The sequence below is a fragment of the Drosophila miranda genome, chromosome 2 (assembly GCF_003369915.1).
Source record: "Drosophila miranda strain MSH22 chromosome 2, D.miranda_PacBio2.1, whole genome shotgun sequence".
Taxonomy (NCBI): domain Eukaryota; kingdom Metazoa; phylum Arthropoda; class Insecta; order Diptera; family Drosophilidae; genus Drosophila; species Drosophila miranda.
The window spans coordinates 15,428,443-15,447,579 of NC_046675.1; the positions used below are offsets into that span (position 1 = coordinate 15,428,443).

A 19,137-nucleotide genomic window follows, 5' to 3' on the forward strand; every position below is an offset into this window, starting at 1 on the left:
AGTTTTGGAAGACAAATAGATCGGGAAAGTTGAACAGATTTCATTTAATGCTATGCGATCTAAAAAGTATCTCCACCTAGTCTCCATTTGTAAATATATTTAAAGGTTAAAGATACTTATAAGAGATAGATAATTATGATGCACCTAAAATTCGAACGCAGAGAGGCACCGGGAATGATTCTCTTACTTGGAGTTCTTTAGTTCTCATTTATATGGTGTGTTGGAAAAGCCAACAAGAGACGCAAGACCAGATAACTAAGGCACTAAACTTCTGTTTGATTTACGAAGGAGGCTGTGGCCAAGATCAGATAAGGAGCCCACCGCCTGGGGGATTCATATTTAAGTGAAAACCAGGCCAGGGTATTCTCAAGTGTGCGCATAGACTTCGAACGTCGCATAACGGCCAAATCGGTACCTACAGAACCACTGCCAGGATGTCGAGCGACACGCCGGATCTTAGATTTGGCATAACGGACTTTGTGGTCTTCACCGTCATGCTGAGCGCCTCGGCTGGGATTGGTGTGTATTTTGGGTTCTTCTCGAAGGCCAAGAACACCACAGAGGAGTACCTACGCGGAGGCAAGAAGATGCAGACCCTCCCCATTGCCATCTCTCTGGTGGCTAGGTGCGTAACGCGGTGAACAAGAGATATTTAATCTTTACGATGCCACCCGAGGCGGTAGTAAAAGTGACTTACGTCAATCGCGTCCTTACCTCAAAGTGATATCCACTCGAACTAGCACTTGAACTAGAAATGTGTACATCCAATGCCAATTCCTTGGAAGTGTTTCTGTTGGATCTATGATTTGTCTTTATTAAGTAATCAAATGGCTTGAATATTTATCATTCTAGTCAGCTATCGGGCATTGCCATCATGTCCATTCCCGCCGAGAGCTACTCGTTTGGCTTCAACTACATCTACGTGGTGCTGGCGATGGTGCCAGTCATTCCCATTCTGATCTACATCATTGTGCCCGTATTCTACCAGAACAATGTTTCCAATTGCTACGAGGTGAGTGGGCTTATACAACCGGTATCACTTGCCTTTCCTTGACAATCGTGTTCTATAGTACCTGGAGATGAGGTTTAATAAGCGCACGCGTCAGTTGGTCACAATGGCTTTTGTGTTGAATTCGTTCCTCATGCTCCCCGTCTACATGTTCATTCCGTCGCTGGCCTTTTCCCAGGGTAAGTGAGGAGAGAGAGTCCTGGAGAGACCGAAGCTTATCCATTCCATTGCAGTGACTGGAATGAATATTCACCTGATCAATATCATGGTCTCCTCGATCTGTATCTTCTACACGATGCTGGGCGGTATCAAGGCGGTGGTGTGGACCGATGTGGTGCAGGGCGGTGTCATGCTGCTCTCCGTAGTTACTGTGGGTGTCATGGGCACCGTTCGATCGGGTGGGTTATCCACTGTCCTGGAGAATGCCGCTGAAGGTGGCCGAATGGATTTAGAGTAAGGTTGTGGATGAATTCCTTGATGAACTTTTGGACTGACTCTCGATTACAGCTATAGACTAGATCCTCGGATTCGCCTATCTTTCTGGAGTGCGATGACTGGTGGCATATTCATGTGGACAGGCCATATCGGCCTCAATCAGAGCTGTGTGCAGCGGATCGTCTCCCTGCCCTCGTATTCCCATGCCAAAAAGTGAGAGTTCTCTTGAATCATATGTATCTCCATTTCGGTCAGTCAGACGTTTGTGTATACTTTTTATTCCTATGTAGATCTCTGATTATTGCGGGACTGGGATTCATTATAATCAGCTTGTTCAACACCTTTGCGGGAATCATTATGTTTGCCCGCTACTACGGCTGTGATCCCATTCTGGCTGGTGTAGGTCCTTCCTCCCATACACCCATACATGAATACTTATTGCTGCACTCCCACAGCTCGTCAGCAAACCGGACAAGATGATGCCATTCTTTGTGCAGGACATTATGGGTCATTTGGCCGGAATGCCCGGCGTGTTCATCTCCTGCGTCTTCAGTGCAGCGCTCAGCTCACTCTCGGCCACACTCAACTCTCTGGCCGGTGTCGTATATTTCGACTACATCAAGCCCCACATCCGACACACAGATGCCCGTGCGAATGGAATCATGAAACTGGTGATCATCGCTATGGGCGGCTACTGCATCCTGGGCGGTTTCATAGTCCAGAACTTCAACTCGATTCTGCAGACTGTTGTGACTATCACTGGCGTCAACACGGGCGCCGTGGTGGGGGTATTCCTGCTCGGGATGTTTGTGCCGCGGTGCAATAGCAAGGTGGCAGTGTCCAGCATTTTGATCAGTGTGGTGGGCATGGTGTGGATCATCGCCAACGGCCAGATGAACTTCAAAGCGGGCCTCATCAAGTACGAAGTGCTTCCCAACTCTCTAGACCAGTGCGAGGCACGCGGTCTGCACACGATCTTGGATGCCATGCAAGTATTAAGTTTTCTGCGATCCTCATCCTACTCTCAACATTCCTTCCATTATTTTTCCAGTAACCAAACTGCCGTAAGCCCAATCACACCGAAACTGCCAGGTCCTGCAGCTCCAGTCACAACTGCCTTTGACAGCAATCGAGACTTTTCCCTCTACGACATCTCCTTCTACTGGTACAAAGTCGTGGGTGCGCTGCTGGTCTTCTTCTGGGCAGTACCCATGAGCTATGTCTGGCCCCCGGACCCCAACGAAAAGCAGAATCCTAAGCTATACTCACCGTTTGTTCGAAAGTTCCTAAATCTTTCGAATTCCGAACAGGAAATGGAGGAGGTGCCGCTGCGAAAAGCAACAGTCCGCGAGATTCCTGAACTTCGAGTGGATGCCAAAGAAAAGGAAACGGAAGTTGGACTTGAACACTGATCTGTTTTAGGAATTTAGTTAATCGTAGGCTGAAATATATGACGTAGAAGTAATCCTAGAGAACAAATGTACAGTGGAAAAGAAAAGTCTATTAATAAAAGATGCTTTAAAACAAAAATTAAATATAGGTTTCAGTTAGAGATAGTGCCTATTCTAATTATTTATATGTTTCACAAAGCACTAGTCCCGACCATTGAATCGGTGTGTAACATCCGAAAGGAAGCGTTTCCGACCTATAAAGTATAAATATGTCTGTATGTCCGTCCGTCTTGACGGACTAGTTTCGGAGACTAAAAAAGCTAGAGAAACCAAATGTTGTATCCAGATTTCTGTGTATTTCAGTAGTATCGCCGGCTCCCCACAAGAAGCGAAAATCTGTGACAACCACAGTTTTGAAGATACGAGATAACTGAAATAGCAGAATCATAGAGAGTAATCATACCATACCACTGGATTGGATCCGATCAGATCCGATCATTATTATAACCGCAATCCCTTCCACAAGCTTGCTCATTCTCCCTCTCTCACACACTCGTCCTCGTGCAGTGTGCGTTTGGGAGACAGATGTAGAGGAATCAACCACAGTAGTACGAAAAACCCTTGCCGCGGCTCGTTAAGTTCCCGCTCGTTAATAGTAGCTTCCAAAGAAAACTATTTTGCGCAAAGAAATATAGAAAGCATAAAGAAACTATATGAGAAATAAATTGATTTTCTCCACTGCTTCCCGTTAGCGGCCCCAAAAGTAGGCATACATTTTTCGGATAAAAAAGGCTAGGGGTCAACTGAAGGTCCTTCAAACTTCAGTTTCTATTATTTAAGGTTCTATTTTTGGGATATGAGCACTCTTCCACCCACAATAAATGCGTGCAACAAACTCAGAGTGGGTGCGGCCAGTTAACGTACTATATTATCAGCTGGGGAATAACCATAAAGACGACAGGTCCAGAGGATGGTGATAAGAAGAGACAACGCAACGATCTGGAGGAATCTTAGATATCCCGCAATTTGAAAGGGATTCGATACCTACTCATCATTCTCGATCCCTATTGATGGATGGGTTGGGGAAAATTAATGTACTTAGAACCCGAACAAGTACGGTACGTTTCGGCCCTGGGAGTGGATATGGGCGGTTCATTCGGGTATCACCCCGTGTAAGGCAGATAAGGAGCACTCCTGATTTACGATGTCGGTGATACGTTTACGCTTACCAGACAGATTTCGTGACGAGATAAGCAGCTATTGCCTAGCTGGAGATCGCTACTTAAGAAGGGAGTTGCTGCTTATCTCCATAAGTGTGTTGGCAGCCTCCACAAGAAGAGTCACGGCTTCCCCAGTCTTGTCCTCAGGGTAGTGTCATCGCTGAAAACCGCTAAAGCGTTAGAAAAGGATCAAAATCAAGGCTGAACAATGGCGGCAAGTACTTCGGAGTTGCCCAGCACAGTGGCCACAGTGGCAGCAGCCACCGTAGAGAATCTACGATTCAGCGGGACCGATTACATTGTCTTCACCCTGATGCTTAGTGCATCGGCGGGCATTGGCGTGTACTTTGGGTTCTTCTCGAAGTCCAAGAACACTACCGAAGAGTACCTGCAAGGCGGCAAGAAAATGCCCACATGGCCCGTGGCCATATCCCTGGTCTCCAGGTGAGTGTCATCACCTTTACAGCTGAAGATTTTCCATGTCGTCACAGCCAAAGGTTCTGAGGCGGAACACACAGAGACTTTATGGACCCTTTAAGATAAGATCTGTTGAAGATAGATAGATCTGTCTATGTATCTATTCGTCTATCTTATCAGAAGTGCGCATGGCGCCTAGACCATCCATAAAATGGAGGCTTAGATGAATTGCTTTATTCGGTGGAATATTGTGAAATTAATCCAAATTGTGTTCGGGCCCCTCTTTTTGCACGGAAATCATTTTCCGATCCAATGTAAGGATAGGAGGTATCGAGACTAATGATCCTTATTTTTCAGTCAGCTCTCCGGCGTGGCTATGATGTCCATTCCGGCAGAGTCCTATACCTTCGGCTTCAACATTGTGTTCATCGTAATGGCTATGATCCCGACGGTGCCCGTTCTCATCTACATCATTGTGCCTGTGTTCTACGAGAACAATGTCTCAAACTGTTACGAGGTGAGTGGGAATGTCCGGGAATGTCCCCCTATCTCCATGTAGCCCCTAAAAAGAATCCTTTCATCTTTCCCTGCAGTACCTGGAAATGAGGTTCAACAAGTTAACTCGCCAACTGGTGACCATTACATTCATCATGAACCAATTCCTGATGCTGCCGGTCTACATGTTTGTGCCCTCGTTGGCCTTCTCCCAAGGTATAATGGAAATAGGTTTTAATCGTTTTTCGTTTGGCGGTGAAATTAAAATTCATTTTCATTTACAGTGACCGGCATCAACATTCACCTGATCAACACAGTGGTCTCTTCCGTGTGCGTCTTCTACACGATGCTGGGCGGAATCAAGGCTGTGGTGTGGACGGATGTCGTCCAGGGTGGGGTGATGCTGCTCTCCGTAGTGCTGGTGGCTATTCTGGGAACTTCGCACACCGGCGGATTGAGCAAGGTCCTTGAGAATGCTTCAGAGGGTGGACGCCTTGACATTAAGTGAGTTGAATAGCCTTCCACTCATCGATGGATTCACTGCATCATTTTGTTTCCGTACAGCTTCGGGATAGATCCTCGCTTGCGTGTCACATTCTGGAGTGGAATATTCAGCGGCCTGCTCATGTGGACGGGAAAGGTGGGTCTCGACCAGAGCTGTGTGCAGCGCATCGTCTCCCTGCCCTCGTATTCCCACGCCAAAAAGTGAGTGCTAATCGCTAGAGAGTGCGGATCAATTCTTACTAATGTCTCTCTCTTTGTGTTGTAGGTCCCTATTAATTGCTGGCATTGGCTTTCTGTTTATCATGATCTTCACCTGCTTCATTGGTATCATAATGTTTTCCTACTACTACGGATGCGATCCCATACAGGCTGGGGTAATGATATCCTTTAAATATCTGAATAAACACATTCTCAACTCTTCCCTCTCTTCCGTAGCTGGTCAGTAAACCGGACAAACTGATGCCGTTCTTCATTCAGGACATCATGGGGCATCTAATCGGCATGCCGGGCGTATTCATCTCTTGTGTGTTCAGTGCCTCCCTCAGCTCCCTGTCCGCCAGCCTCAACTCTTTTGCCGGCGTCGTCTACTTTGACTACATCAAGCCACACATCAGGCACACGGATGCACGTGCGAATGGTATCATGAAACTGGTTATCATCGTGATGGGCGCCTATTGCATCCTGGGCGGATATATGGTGCAGAACTTCAACTCCATCATCCAGACCATGTGGACGATAACGGGCATCAATACGGGCGCCGTGGTGGGGGTATTCCTGCTCGGCATGTTTGTGCCTCGCTGCAGTGCCAAGGTGGCAGTCACGGGCATAGTCTTTAGTGTGGTGGCTATGCTTTGGATCATCATCAACGCCCAGATTAACTTTAAGGCAGGCCTCATCCGGTACGATGTTCTTCCAAATGGCCTGGATCAGTGCGAAGCTCGCGATTTCCAAGTGATCTTGAACTCCATGTAAGACAGCCATCCATCATTCTTAGTTTCCAAAAAATAAGGCTTTCCATGGTTTATTTTTCTGCAGCAACAGTAACACCACTACGCCTGCTACCACTATGGAGGCGCCGCCACAGGTGACTACTGCCTTCGGAAGCAATCGGGACTTCTCCCTCTACGACATCTCCTTCTATTGGTATAAGGTGCTGGGTGCTATTTTGGTGTTCGCCTGGGCCATTCCCATGAGCTATGTGTGGCCCACGGACAAGGAGGAGAAACAGAATCCCAAACTCTATTCGCCTTTTGTTCGCAAGATGTTGAACGTGCCCGATCCCGTGGTAGAAATAGAGGAGATGCCGCTGAAGTCATCTGACTTAAAGGCTAAGGAGAACGGCACTCCGCAAGATGCCTAAAGAACACATGACTCCCATCCACAAATTTGTATTATATTACATTAATAATAATAATAAGAAAAAATCAGCATATTCTACAGTAAATGCGTATCATTTGGACAGTAGGAGCGTCCATTCCCAATGGCTACAGAATGTCTGGCAGTTCGAGTAGCTAAGGCGTTTTGAGTACTGCCTTTTGGCCAGCATTTCATTTCTCTTCCCCACAGTAATTGCCGTTATTCTTCGCAGAGTAGGTTAAAGACTTGCTGGAGTCCCAGGAGCTGAACGAGCACAAGGAAATATCTGAAACCATACCCCAGGCCAAATAAACACCATAGCTTATTGAAATTAGTTTTTACGCGCTTTTGACGGCTGGCCTAATAGTATTGATAGGGGTGGGCAAGATACAATTTTATAAATTAAATTTGAATTTTGACTTCCTTTTGGAACGCATTTTTTCATAGTTTTCATTCCATACTTATCTCACACTTCGAATACCCATACCATATCCTACTGATCTAACATAAATGCCTTTTATAGCGCTATTTATATTGCAGGACATTCGGCAACAACAACAACTGAAATCAGTAAACCTCTCATTTACCCTTGATATTGAAAGTATTTATCAAGATTAGCCTTAGTTTTATTGATAACTAATAGAACACTTATTTTGCATTCCTTGAGCTACGAAGAACCCGCTATCAAAGACTGGCCATGATGTTAAAATCGTGTTAAAATAACAGAGGCTGTGCGTAAAGAGGCGGGAAAATTTAAATTTATCTACAATTGGATATGGCAAAATATTTATCTGAAATTTATCGGAGCTTCTTACACTTACATGTATTATACATATGATATACATTATCAACTACATATACAATTTGTACGATACTGCTCTGCAGCGCAGCCCTGGCATCACTATCGAAAATCTGCTGTGGGCAGCAACAGCGATGGGCAGCACTGCTGAGGCGCGCGAAATCAAAATCGGAAATCAATTTTCATGCGATGTGTATTAAAATACATTTTTCTTTATTTATGTAAATCAGTACACATAAATAAAACTCGAGTTGCTACAACAAATGTACACACATCTTGAATATTGCTCAACAATATTGCAATTTGCATACTCTTGTACAATAATCACAGCATCTTTATCTTTCTATAATTAATTGGTCTAGACTAATGCTTAGCTTACGAACTAAAGACTACATTTTCGGTAAGTACGATGTGGGGAAGGGATGGGATGATATGATGAGGGGTAGCACTAGAGCGCCGCCCTGGTACCAGAACCGAGCTGCCGATACACGCCCGTCTCGCCCGGCGGCACAGTGTCCAGCTGCACTTTGCTGGCGTCACAGATCGACTGATGCCCCACGCCCTGCCCGCTGCTCGAGCTGGTGAAGACCACGGCAATGGGGTTGCTCTTCTGCTTCTCGTTGTGGATGTGTGCCTCATCCGGCGACGACTCGTACGCATGGTTGACCTTCTCCTCCTTGCAGGTCGTTGTGGTGGCCGATGAATCGCTATTGTTGCGTCCGTTCAGTCCGGACTCCTCCTCGTGCTTGACGTAGTAAGGCTTGGGCCCGGAGAACCGCTCCCAACACCGGAAGATGATGGGATGCAGCAGTTTGCCGTCGTACTCATCGTCGGGATGCTGGGTCAGCATGCTGATCAATGTTCCAATAACCACTGTCATTGCGGTTCCAATAAGACTGTAGTACATGAAGCTGATCGAGTAGAACGTCTCTAGAGGGGTGCTACAAAGAAATGCGCAATTTTATATTTTAATTTATTCTTTTTTAGCTCAGAAGCTTTCTACTCTTACCGTTCAGGCGCTATGCTCGGCGGCGTCTCCAGCAAGGTGGTCTGGTTGTAGCCATCGATGGGCGTGTGCGTCAGCAGCCACGGCAATTGTTCCATCTCAATCGGCTTGGCAATTGACTGAGAGAAGCTGTGGTTGGAGCAGCCCTGCAAGGATACAAGATTGCTTAGACACCAATATTCATCTCGATTCGTGTCAGGACTCACTTCCGTAGAGGTTGGCAGCATGGGATTACTTTTTTCGATGGTCATCGAACCGCCAATAATCCAGAGGACAAAGGCACAGGCAGAGATCATGCCTGCCGAGGTTCCCTTCCAATTGGCAACCGGTACCATCATGGCCAGCAGGAAGCAGCCGAGCAGTGGTCCAGAAGTGGCTGAGAAGACGAGCAGCGAAGACTCGATGACGCCCGCCAGTAGGCCCACTCCGAAGGCAACGCACATAATGATCAGGCCACAGATGACGGTGATCAGCTTGAGAATCCTCAGCTGCTGCTTGTCGGAGAGCCCCTTGAATCTTGGTAGCTGCGACACAAAGTCCTCCCAGCAAACCGTGGCCAGCGAATTCAGATTGGAAACCATCATGCTGCAAGCTCAAGAGGTTCGCATAATTGGACCAACAGCACTGAAGGATGATAATTACCACAAGGCTCCGTTGAACAACGTGGCCATGAAGATGCCCACAAAACCTGGCAGAAAGCCCAACTGATCCTCGACAAAGAAGGGCAGAATCTCATCGGGTTTCTTTATATACCCCTCGGCATACGGATCACAGTTGATGTACGTTGAATAAATGACCATGCCGGAGACCCAGGACAATGCGAAGAAGAAGAACACCAGGGGAACATTGCTTAGCATCACGCTGTAAAGGAAACAAAATGGTTACCGAGTGCAACACGGGGGGGGGTACGGCGAGGTCAGGACTTACCGGCGGACTTGCTTGAGGGACTTCAAGCTTACATATCGCTGCATGAAGTTCTGCTGGCACCCAATCTGCGAGAGGGACATGAATAGCTGACCCAGCCAAGCCGAAACCGTATCCACCCGGACCGTCATATCGCCGGTGAAGTTCCAAAAGCTAAGACGACCTGGAAATAAAGGAAGGAATGTGAAGTCTTTACTGCAAGTGCAGGGCTGAGATACAGAGTGGCGAAGGGCACGAGGAAGCAGCATGTGGAGGGATTCCCAGGAGTCTGACGATTGCCACAACGACAGCCAACAACTCAAACTCAAGTGACAAACGCTCTCGCGTCACACATTTATTACTGTCGTCATGCGAGGCTCCCATTTCCCCCCCCCTCCAGATTTTCCTTTCCTCCTGCGCCCCCGCCCTTGCCACCGATGTCGCTGTTTTATGCCACTTTTATCATCATCATTTATGTGCATAATGAGCCGACGCAGCAGCAGTAGCATCAGAAACAGGGGCAGAAGCAACCCAGAATGGATGCCATTTTAATAGTCATCATTCGTCAGCATAAATGTGGGACACACATCCAGCACCATTTGACAGGCCTGGCTAATAAGCTGCCATGATCAATCGAAGCACCCGAAGCAAACGCGTGCCGTGTGGATGGCTTACCATTGTCGCGATTTAGCTGGTAAACCTTCTTTGGCCCGCCGGTGGAGATGGATCCCTGGATGCAGACGGCCAATGTGACGACCAGAATGGTCAGGGTCTGGATAACATCTGCATTGATGGCAGCCTTCAGACCTCCCTAAAGTGGTGGACCGAGAAAAAGAAGATTAATTTGAATATTTGCATCATTAAATTGTAGACATTCCGCCACTAAACTCGACGACTCGACGCAACTTACCATAATGGTGAAGAATATGCAAATGACAGACATGCCCACTATGCTGGCCCAGTATGGTATGCCGATGACCGTCGACAGGGCCACGCTCGGCGTGTACACGGTGATGCCCAGGTTGCAGATCTGTCGCACAATATACGTGGCCGAGGCCAGGCACCGCACGGTCCGGCTCTTGAATCTGAAAGAGACAAGACCAGGAGTCGAACAGGTGAGTGCAGGCATTAATTAGGCAGCGCGATGAGGTGCCCCTCGCACATTTATTATTTTTTTTAAAGATTTAATGTTTTGCCTCCTCGAGTTACATACATATATGTATACCCCTTATTCTGTTTCACCCCAGGCCTTCTTTTTATGATTTACTACAGCTGTAAAGAAGTTATGTTGGATCGGGTAAAGGGCTTCGCCGAAATTTACGACAAAAGCGGGCAGAAAAAAAAAACCCTAAGAAAATTGGTGGGTCTGTAACTCGTTTTGATTGTTTTTATTATTTTTATAGTTGTGCCGGGCGCCTTTTATGGCCCTGGTTGTAAAAATTTGTGTGTTAATTTGATGCCAAATGTGCGACAAGATGGGGCGGTACTGTTCGAGGGTCCGCCGCCTAATGATCGTTTAGTATGCGTTATGTGGGTTGAGCCCCACTTGTCCCAAGAGCCTCCTAACACGCACTGGGCATGGGTTTTACTAACTAAACTGGTTCATGCCCATAATCCTTTGATTGAGACACTTAACTTTAAGCTACTCTAAGAGTGCAGTGCGTTTCGCTGTGGTAATACGAATTTACACTATCAGATAACTTGAATGTGAGGGATGACAGCATACGAATCATATTTGATGCCTTATTCCGGCCATAATTCATCAATCGTAAGCAGCAGACATACATATACGTATTCCCTATCGAATAGCACGGCAATAACTTTTATTACAAAAGTAGCAAATTAAAGTCTTTCATACACCGCATAATCGAACTATTGTTTAAATTGGATTCGATCTTAATCCTTGTTGGAATCCTCCACCTGACTTACACCTTTGAAACCCAGTGTAGTTTCTGCGGTAATCAGAGGTAATTTCTTGTCGAACATCTAAGCTGACTGCATAATCCACTTTCCCCCCCAACCTCTGGATCTCCTCTCCATCTGTCCCCGTGTGTGGGTTGCCCACTAAATGATTAATTGCCGCTGGCCAATATTGATCTGGGCTATTGTTGGGCTGTCATCGGGCCCCTGGCCCTGTCCCTGTCCCTGTGCTTACTGAGTGCTTAAGCATGAGCGATTGGAGACGCAGGTGTTCGGTATGGGGATTAAATGCATATTTAGATGAATGACCTCCGTGGGCTGCCTGGCAAGAAAGATATGGGACGGCGACGGATTTCATCTTTAATCGCCTTAATTTTGAGGCCCCGAGCCTAGGGGCTTTCATTAATAGTACCGCACTTTTCCAATAAGCAATCATCGATTGTACCGACATGTGTACTATAATGGGTTACATCCCCTCCACTGCCCCGATCAGATATGCACTACTCGGGCTTAAAATATTTACCCATTTGACTTTATGGAGCTGCAGCAGTACGAGCTTCCGGATGGAGGGTGTTCTTCGGGCGGACTTTAAGCGGTTTACATTGACATTGTCCGTGTGCTTGTGCCCCGCGTCGTATGCTTGATATACACACATTTTAATTGCGACACAAAGAGAAAAGCAATCTGAAAATCCCACAGAGGCATGATAAAAGCCTGGCCAATTTGGCCGAGGACAGAGGCCTGACAGTCGGTCTTATGTGTTGATTGAATAGGCGTGGCATGTCGTGGTGCTGGGAATGGGGATGGGGAAACCATCTTCTGGTTGGTTGGCCAAACATTTATTTAGGCAGCTGTTCGGGGCTGTGTGTTCTTTGGTTTTTCTTGTTTTTCCTAGGGCTGAACTTGTTGTGGAAATTGATAAAGAAATATTATTGTAGGACACAAATATCCTGCCAACATATTGCTTCTCTGTTTCAGTGTCTGTGGCTGTGTGTGTTCTAGTGCGAATGTGTGCTGCTGCCTTTGCTTGCGGTCAATTTTGGCCTGATATGTCAATTTAATATGATTTATGGGATTTATTGTTTTCTACTGCCTTTCATTCCGGCTTCGTCTTCCTACTCTACTGTGTCTCTGGGTTTTGGGTGAGTGTTTTTCTACGTTGTCTGATTGTGGCATTTGTTTCTCATTTAGCCTGTTAACATTGTGTTCATCACAATAAGTGCTCTTGCTCTAGCCGGCTCCTGTTTTGCTCTCCTGCTCGCAGGTCTCTTGTTCTTGTTCTCTCTCTATTTCTGTTTCTGCCTCTGAAGCTCGTCCTTTATGGCCCTCTGTCTCCGTCTCTGTCTCCGTCTGTGTGTGAGTAATGACCTGAGGCTGTCACCGCCGTCCAGTTGATTGAACGTTGTCCTGGTGCTGGCCTTTGTTTTAGTTTAATTGATTTAACTCCGTTCGGCTCTTGCTGCTGCTCCTCTCTCTCTCCCTCCCTCTCCATCTCTCTCTCTTTTAGCATAATCTACTTTGTTGAGTTGATTAAAGACGTCCTGCAAGGCAATAGTCGCTTAATAACTTTAAATGAAATGTAAGTGCCGCAAAGTATGTAATAATTGATGCAGCCCTGTCAGCGGGCAAGCAATTACCAGCCAGGCACTCTCATTCCCATTTCCCATACTCCTTTCTCCTATCCTCCATCTCCCACTTCCCATTACCACACCCACACACTCGCCCAGAGCAACGTCAATGACCAGCCACCAGAACAATAAAGGAAATGGTGTGAGTGTGAAAAGCGGTGGATAGATTGGGAAGGGTACCAGGACAGTTCAATGGGAGTGACAGGAGCAGCAGCACCGAGCCTACCCTCCAACCAGCCCACCTTCAGACATGGTCCCATCCATTAATCATGCAAGGCCGCTAAGTCAGTTTCGGCTATGGGACAAAGGCATAAATTAATGGCAAATTTAATATGACGAGTGGGTCTGAGCATTGACCAGATAATCGCCGCTTAGAGAGCCAGTCTGCCTCCCTGCCCCTCGACCCCACACAAGTAAGGCGCAAGGGGCAAGTCTTGTGGTCGGGTCGAGTTAATTTTACAATCAAAGGCAATATAACCAAGGCCAGAGTGGGTGCGACAAGCCAGGACTGAGTGGGTGGGTGTCACCTTTTTGATTGCATTAAATGCCATGCATAAATAAACATAATCAGCCATATAAAGTCGGGGGTCCTGAGTGCCATCAAAGCGTTAAAAGCCGACATCCACAAAAGAAAAAAAAAGAGATAACAAGGCATCAAACGGTGTCTGGGGCAGATAATCGACTTAGGTGGTACCCCATACTTGGATGGAAAGGATACCACTGCATAATCCTTAATAACAATCCACATGGAATTCTGTCTCGTGCCCAAACAACTCCTGCATACCCCTTGTTGCACGGGTAGGGGCGAATGGATGTGTGGCTCTGAAACAACTTTGTTGTCTTTGAATTGCAAATCAAGCTCTCACTTTGTAGCCAGCACCGAAAACGTCTTTATTTATGCGCATGCATGTCACTCCATTCCATCATCCTAACCATCCCAACCATCCCAACGATCCCAAACAAGGGGGCGAGAGCCTGCTGCTGTGCCTGCCCGTTTTTTTTATTTGGTTAACACCCGTTCGCCCGTGGAGCGGCACTCTGGCCCGACTCTTGTAGTCGTGAATAATCCAGGGCGAAATTCAAATGCACTTTTTCCATTTGCTAAGTGCCAACGATTGTTCGATTCAGCGATATCAATTTAGTTGTACATGTACGAGTATGTAATTGCCAGAGGACTCCACCTCTGGCTTCCCCCCCACTTGCCCCAGACTGAGCACGAGCAGAAGGAGGAACTATCCCAAAGGAAACTTGACTTGACCATTGAACCCGATTGGGATTGGGGGCCAGATAGCAAATCTCTGGGCTGCGAGCAGGAGTGGGCCCACTTGAGTGGGCTGCAAGTCAAGGGTCGTGGTGCTTCCACTCTAAGATGTGGTGTGGGTGTGGTGCTGTGCGTCTACCGAGTGGCAGACATCACTTGCGACAGGCGACTGACAAGCGAGAGAATCCATGACTCCACTACACTCCGTGTGTGTGTCTTGGTTTTTTGTTTCCCAAGTTTTTGGGGTATGAAAAGGAGAGAACAGAGTACAGAGGACCGGGTCGGATCGGATCGGAGGCAACTGTCAGCGGTGCCTGGTGCCTGATGCCGGTGACAGGCAACAACACGCGCTATTTATAAACATTATGACACAAACGAATTGTCATACAATTTGTCAACAGCCTCAGAGACCGAGTGGCTGCTTTGTATCTTCCCTCCTTTTTCCCTTTCTCTTTCCTTGTGTGTGTGTGTGTGTGTGTTTTTTTTGTGTATTGTCATCGTGTTGCCATCGTCAAGGCTTTTGTCTTTCCTCTGCCTTCGTTCTGCTTTGTGTTTGGCCAAGTGGCTTTTGCCAATTTGTAGCATATTCACTTATCGGCCTCGGTCTCAGCCTTCGTCTGGGCCTGATTTCTGCCTATTTTGATGAAGTTGTATGCATAAACATGTCGCGGGGCGCCAGTTGCGATGACAAGCGACAATGGGGCATCAAAATGTTGTACGCACAACTTTTTTGGGGCAACATTTGGCCAACCCAACCCAACCCTTTTCAGCTCGCTATTGTCTTTATTTTATTCTTTTTTCCATCAAATAAATTGACTAAGATTGATGAAGCACAGACGTCTTCGGCAGTGGTTAAGGGGGCCCTTCCATTTGTTCTGAGTTTAGTAAATGGTATAATCTAAAAACTAACTCAAACCCGCATTGATTAAATCTGGAAATTATTTTTAAATCCTACCGATGCACTGCAAAGAATTCATTCATCTTCGGAAGTGGTCGAAAACCGTATTTATAAACTATATTGGAATTGTAGTTATTTTTCCCACAGTGTTCCCCATTAATTCCCTCCTGGACTCTGCCTCGCTTTCTGCCGGACATGCTAATTTACAAATTACAATTTCATCGCCAAAGCAAACATTTAAATAATTTGTCAATTCGGCACAGCTTTTTCTTTGGTACCACTGCCACTCCCTAGGGTGGGGGATGGGACTGGGCGGCACATGCCAATTAAATTTCAATCAAATTATGCCCAACCGACTGCCGCGCCTCGGCACTACCTCGTGGCTGTTTGTCTTGTCAGTTTTAGCAATTAATTGAATTCTGTTGTCGAAACTGCAAAACATTTGATAACAAATTTGTTAACTAATTTCGAACTTAAAAAACAATTAGGCCCACGATGCGACAACTTGCGACAGAAGGAGGAAGAGCCAGAGCCAGACCTCTGGCCACGACAAACTGACGACAGACTTGGCGATAGCATCGCGTCCGAGTCTGAGTCCCAGTCCAAGTCCAAGTTCCAGCCGGAGCACGGACAAATCTATAGATTATTTTCTCAGCCTCCTTGGCTTTTGTTTGGCCATTTCTTTGCTCTGCATTGTTGTTGCTGCTGTTTCTGTTTCTACTTTTTGTTTTTTTGTAAAATGTAATTCAAATTTATTTAGCAACGCAGCAACTTGTGCCAGGAGCAGAAGCCCCAGTCAGAGGCTCCACCCAGGAGCAGAATCCCAGTGACAGTGGTCTGAGCCCCAGCCAGAGCCCTTGGCGTGTCTCTGTTTAGTTTCATTTGGCCTTCTTAATGAAGAATAAAATTGTGTGCGCTTCGGCGATAAGGGGGCGAGGGGCTGGGGAAGCGTTGCGACGCATTTTGCGAAATTAAAATGAATGTTTAAATAACAATTTTCCTGTTGTCGTCGCTTCGCTTCGTGCTAATTGAACGATGGGGTGCTCGAGAGGCCACTCCCTCATGCTCACTTCTCCTACTTACCTGAGATCGATGTACTGATAGACGGAGGTTATGCCCAGGTTGAAGTACACGGGCACAAACATGAAGCAGACAATTGGATAGGCGGTCATCATGCCGTAGATTATCTCCCACATTGCCGATCCGCGATAGAACAACTCACTGGGATATCCTGCAACAAAATCAACATTAGAATTATCTGAATCGATAGCTAGGAGCTTATTAGGAACTCACCCAGCACCGATCGCACGCCGAGGGTTCCGCGTGCAATCGAGATCATTACGGCCACAATCGATACACCGCCCGTGGCAAACACATAATCAGCCTTGCTGCGCTGCTTTTTCTTGCCGAAAATGCGTGTCCAGAGCGGCCCCAAAACGGTGAGTGCTATGAACAGCACAAACATCAGATAATCCCAGCCCAGAGTACTCAAGTCCTTGGCCATGTTGCTGTTGTTGCTGCTGGTGTTGCTGGTGCTGCAAGAAACAAATCAAAATTCAAGTTGGTCACTGGATAAAAACAAACACAATCTTTCCAACTTTAAGCCCAGAGAAGGGGTTTGTGTGGGGGATATACTGGTGAGGGGCTTTTAGGTGAGATGTGAGTTGGGTAAAACGTTTTCCAGCACAGTTGAGCATGTGCATGTTAGTCACGCCCGGTGGACATAATGCCCAGAGAGCTGGCACCGTAGCTCCATGGCTCCGTGGCTCCGTGGCTCCGTGGCGCCGTGGCACCGCAGTCGAGTTGGAAACTTGACAACATTGTTGCATATCCGCAGGCGTGCGGGGTTTGGTTGCTTGCGCCCATCATAACACATGCATTCCACTCTCTCTATCGCTCTCTGTCACTCTCAGATGGGGCCACACCAAATGAGGGACAGAACAACAAGACTAACGGGAAGGAAAGGTTAGTTTTTAGAACCGTACGACCCCAACAAAAATACACCTATAATAATGATTCCCAGGAAAGCTAAATACATATATGTATGTATGATGTATTGGATTTAGGTGGATATAACATCATCAATAATCAACATAATTAATCAATGAACAACAATTAACAATGAATTATTGGAATGAAAATGGCTTGAAATTTTCGATTGAAATAAAGTTGACAGAATTACTTAACATATATGTACAATCAAATATATGTATTATCTGTTCAGAGTCGTTCGTGTGGCAAACTTTGGGTCTAAAACATACCACCCTAAACATAGGGTGCTACACTACAATACAAATTAAAAAAAAAAAAACCAAAACAAAACACAGGGAAGCAAAGCAAAATGTTGCACGCTGCACAAATTTATGGACTGTGCCCCCACACGCTGACATCTGTATGCATGGCTCGCTGGGAGACCTTTCCATGTGCCTTTGTTTGTTTCTGTGTGCGTGTGTGTGTGTGTGTGTGGCTTTGTGTGTATGAGTGGTGCCACAAGTTGAGAGTGTCATAGAGAGCGAGAGCAAGAGAGGTAGAGCCGGCAGCTTAAGTGCGACTTTGCCAGCGACTTTGTGTTTTTATAGCTGAGCCAAACTGTTGAGCTGCCGGGTCAGCTGGGGGCCAATCCACACACAAAGAACAAAGTTACAACCCGGCTTAGGATTTGCTCTCTTACCTGATGCTCTCGTAAAGAAGATTTGGGCCCAAAGATGTTGCCAGGGAAAGCAGTCAAGCCAATGAAAGTTTATAAAGACAAGGGAGAGAATAATTGGAACAAATGTGGGCATTGATGTTCCAAGTTCCTCCAGATTGTGGGGGTTTTTTTTTTGTAAATCAAATGGAGAAATGTTCAATCAAAAAACCTGCAAGTCACAGATACTTTCTTTGTGGGATTCCCACATGATTCACATGATTAAAACTAATTGATCATCTGTGCGAGACGACTTGCCTCGCCCTCCGGGCATCTCGCATTACGTATACGCCCCATTAGAAGGGTTAGACACCAGGTTGCTCTGTCATTCAGTGGTCATCATCTGGGTCCGTTCAGTCCACCGTACCGGATGTCCAACTAATTGACAACATTTAGCATGCAGTTTCGCCCTGCGTCCGCTGTCCCCTGTCATTTGCCATCGCTTTGGCTTTTATCTGACATTCTGTCTGGCCTTTGTGTTGCCTTTCCCTGTCAAAACTATTAGTCATGTTGTTTTTATTCAAGCTGAGCTTTGTTTAAAGCACAGCTGCCGTGTCACTCCGCCTGACAGCCGCAGGAGCATCATCTTTGTTCTCCTTCTCCTTTTTGCTTTCGGCCAAGTGATAAGCCAACCCGGACCCAGAGCCGGAGTCGGAACCGCAGCCAGACCTGACCTGGCCATGGGTCTTGTGGCATTGTGCGTGCCAGCTTGTGTGCAAAATGTTATTTTCTGCTGGCTGGGCTTAAGCAAATTATCCATGAGCCATACGAGTAAGCCACCTGCAGCACCACCCATCACCCATCTCACATCACACATCACATATACCTCTCCCCCAGCTCTAGCTCCATTTCCGTCTCCTTTGTTTGGTGTGAGAGACTGGCTGGATGTGGCCACAAAATGTCCATTAGACAGCGACGACAATTTGCGAGCATTTGCATCAAATATGTACAATGTACTAAAAACTTGGCCAAAAAAACAAAGGGAAACCTAGAAGCGGAAGGCAAAGGAGTCTAAGCTACACGTATGCATAAATAAGTAGGGCGTGGCCCTGCCCTGCCTCTCTTTCATCCCAGATCAAGCAGCAGGCACTTGAAAGTTTCACATGGCGCACACATAATAAAAGTGGCAGCCAAGATGGGGCTGGGCGGGGCAGCGCAGGCGAGGGGGAGGATGATGCTGCTGCTCCGGTAACGCCGCCGACGCCATAT

The 19,137-nt window shown here is 46.7% G+C and overlaps 3 protein-coding genes across 5 annotated transcripts in view; 2 read left to right on the forward strand and 1 right to left on the reverse strand.

The window, feature by feature from the left end:
• The first annotated feature begins 358 nt into the window (after positions 1-358).
• On the forward strand, positions 359-2,969 carry LOC108157147 (sodium-coupled monocarboxylate transporter 2). Its single transcript, XM_017289053.2, has 8 exons — positions 359-625; positions 853-1,012; positions 1,071-1,188; positions 1,243-1,462; positions 1,517-1,657; positions 1,735-1,843; positions 1,900-2,432; positions 2,496-2,969. The coding sequence occupies exons 1-8, from the start codon at positions 435-437 to the stop codon at positions 2,854-2,856; spliced, it is 1,833 nt and encodes a 610-aa protein (XP_017144542.1). The 5' UTR covers positions 359-434; the 3' UTR covers positions 2,857-2,969.
• Positions 2,970-4,160: 1,191 nt separating this feature from the next.
• Positions 4,161-6,884, forward strand: LOC108157522 (sodium-coupled monocarboxylate transporter 2). The gene is made up of 8 exons (XM_017289627.2): positions 4,161-4,499; positions 4,830-4,989; positions 5,066-5,183; positions 5,252-5,471; positions 5,532-5,672; positions 5,737-5,845; positions 5,907-6,439; positions 6,507-6,884. The coding sequence occupies exons 1-8, from the start codon at positions 4,264-4,266 to the stop codon at positions 6,829-6,831; spliced, it is 1,842 nt and encodes a 613-aa protein (XP_017145116.1). The 5' UTR covers positions 4,161-4,263; the 3' UTR covers positions 6,832-6,884.
• Positions 6,885-7,805: 921 nt separating this feature from the next.
• Positions 7,806-19,137, reverse strand: part of LOC108157274 (sodium-coupled monocarboxylate transporter 1) — a 34,488-nt gene continuing 23,156 nt past the window's right edge. For all 3 annotated transcript variants that reach the window (XM_017289270.2, XM_017289271.2, XM_017289272.2), the window contains 9 exons: positions 16,536-16,777; positions 16,326-16,473; positions 10,446-10,620; positions 10,211-10,346; positions 9,560-9,719; positions 9,275-9,493; positions 8,839-9,217; positions 8,636-8,778; positions 7,806-8,567 (listed from right to left, as the gene is read on the reverse strand). In XM_017289270.2, coding sequence (XP_017144759.1) covers positions 8,075-8,567; positions 8,636-8,778; positions 8,839-9,217; positions 9,275-9,493; positions 9,560-9,719; positions 10,211-10,346; positions 10,446-10,620; positions 16,326-16,473; positions 16,536-16,746 — 2,064 coding nt within the window. In that variant the 5' untranslated portion in view covers positions 16,747-16,777 and the 3' untranslated portion in view covers positions 7,806-8,074. The remainder of the gene's footprint in view (positions 8,568-8,635; positions 8,779-8,838; positions 9,218-9,274; positions 9,494-9,559; positions 9,720-10,210; positions 10,347-10,445; positions 10,621-16,325; positions 16,474-16,535; positions 16,778-19,137) is intronic.

Excerpts from the sequence above, each read along its gene's own strand:
- LOC108157522 (XM_017289627.2), top strand. The coding sequence starts at position 4,264 with ATGGCGGCAAGTACTTCGGAGTTGCCCAGCACAGTGGCCACAGTGGCA. Across the intron at positions 4,990-5,065 it reads ATGTCTCAAACTGTTACGAG|TACCTGGAAATGAGGTTCAA; the intron begins GTGAGTGGGAAT and ends CTTTCCCTGCAG. Across the intron at positions 5,673-5,736 it reads TCGTATTCCCACGCCAAAAA|GTCCCTATTAATTGCTGGCA; the intron begins GTGAGTGCTAAT and ends TTTGTGTTGTAG.
- LOC108157147 (XM_017289053.2), top strand. The coding sequence starts at position 435 with ATGTCGAGCGACACGCCGGATCTTAGATTTGGCATAACGGACTTTGTG. Across the intron at positions 1,013-1,070 it reads ATGTTTCCAATTGCTACGAG|TACCTGGAGATGAGGTTTAA; the intron begins GTGAGTGGGCTT and ends CGTGTTCTATAG. Across the intron at positions 2,433-2,495 it reads CACACGATCTTGGATGCCAT|TAACCAAACTGCCGTAAGCC; the intron begins GCAAGTATTAAG and ends TTATTTTTCCAG.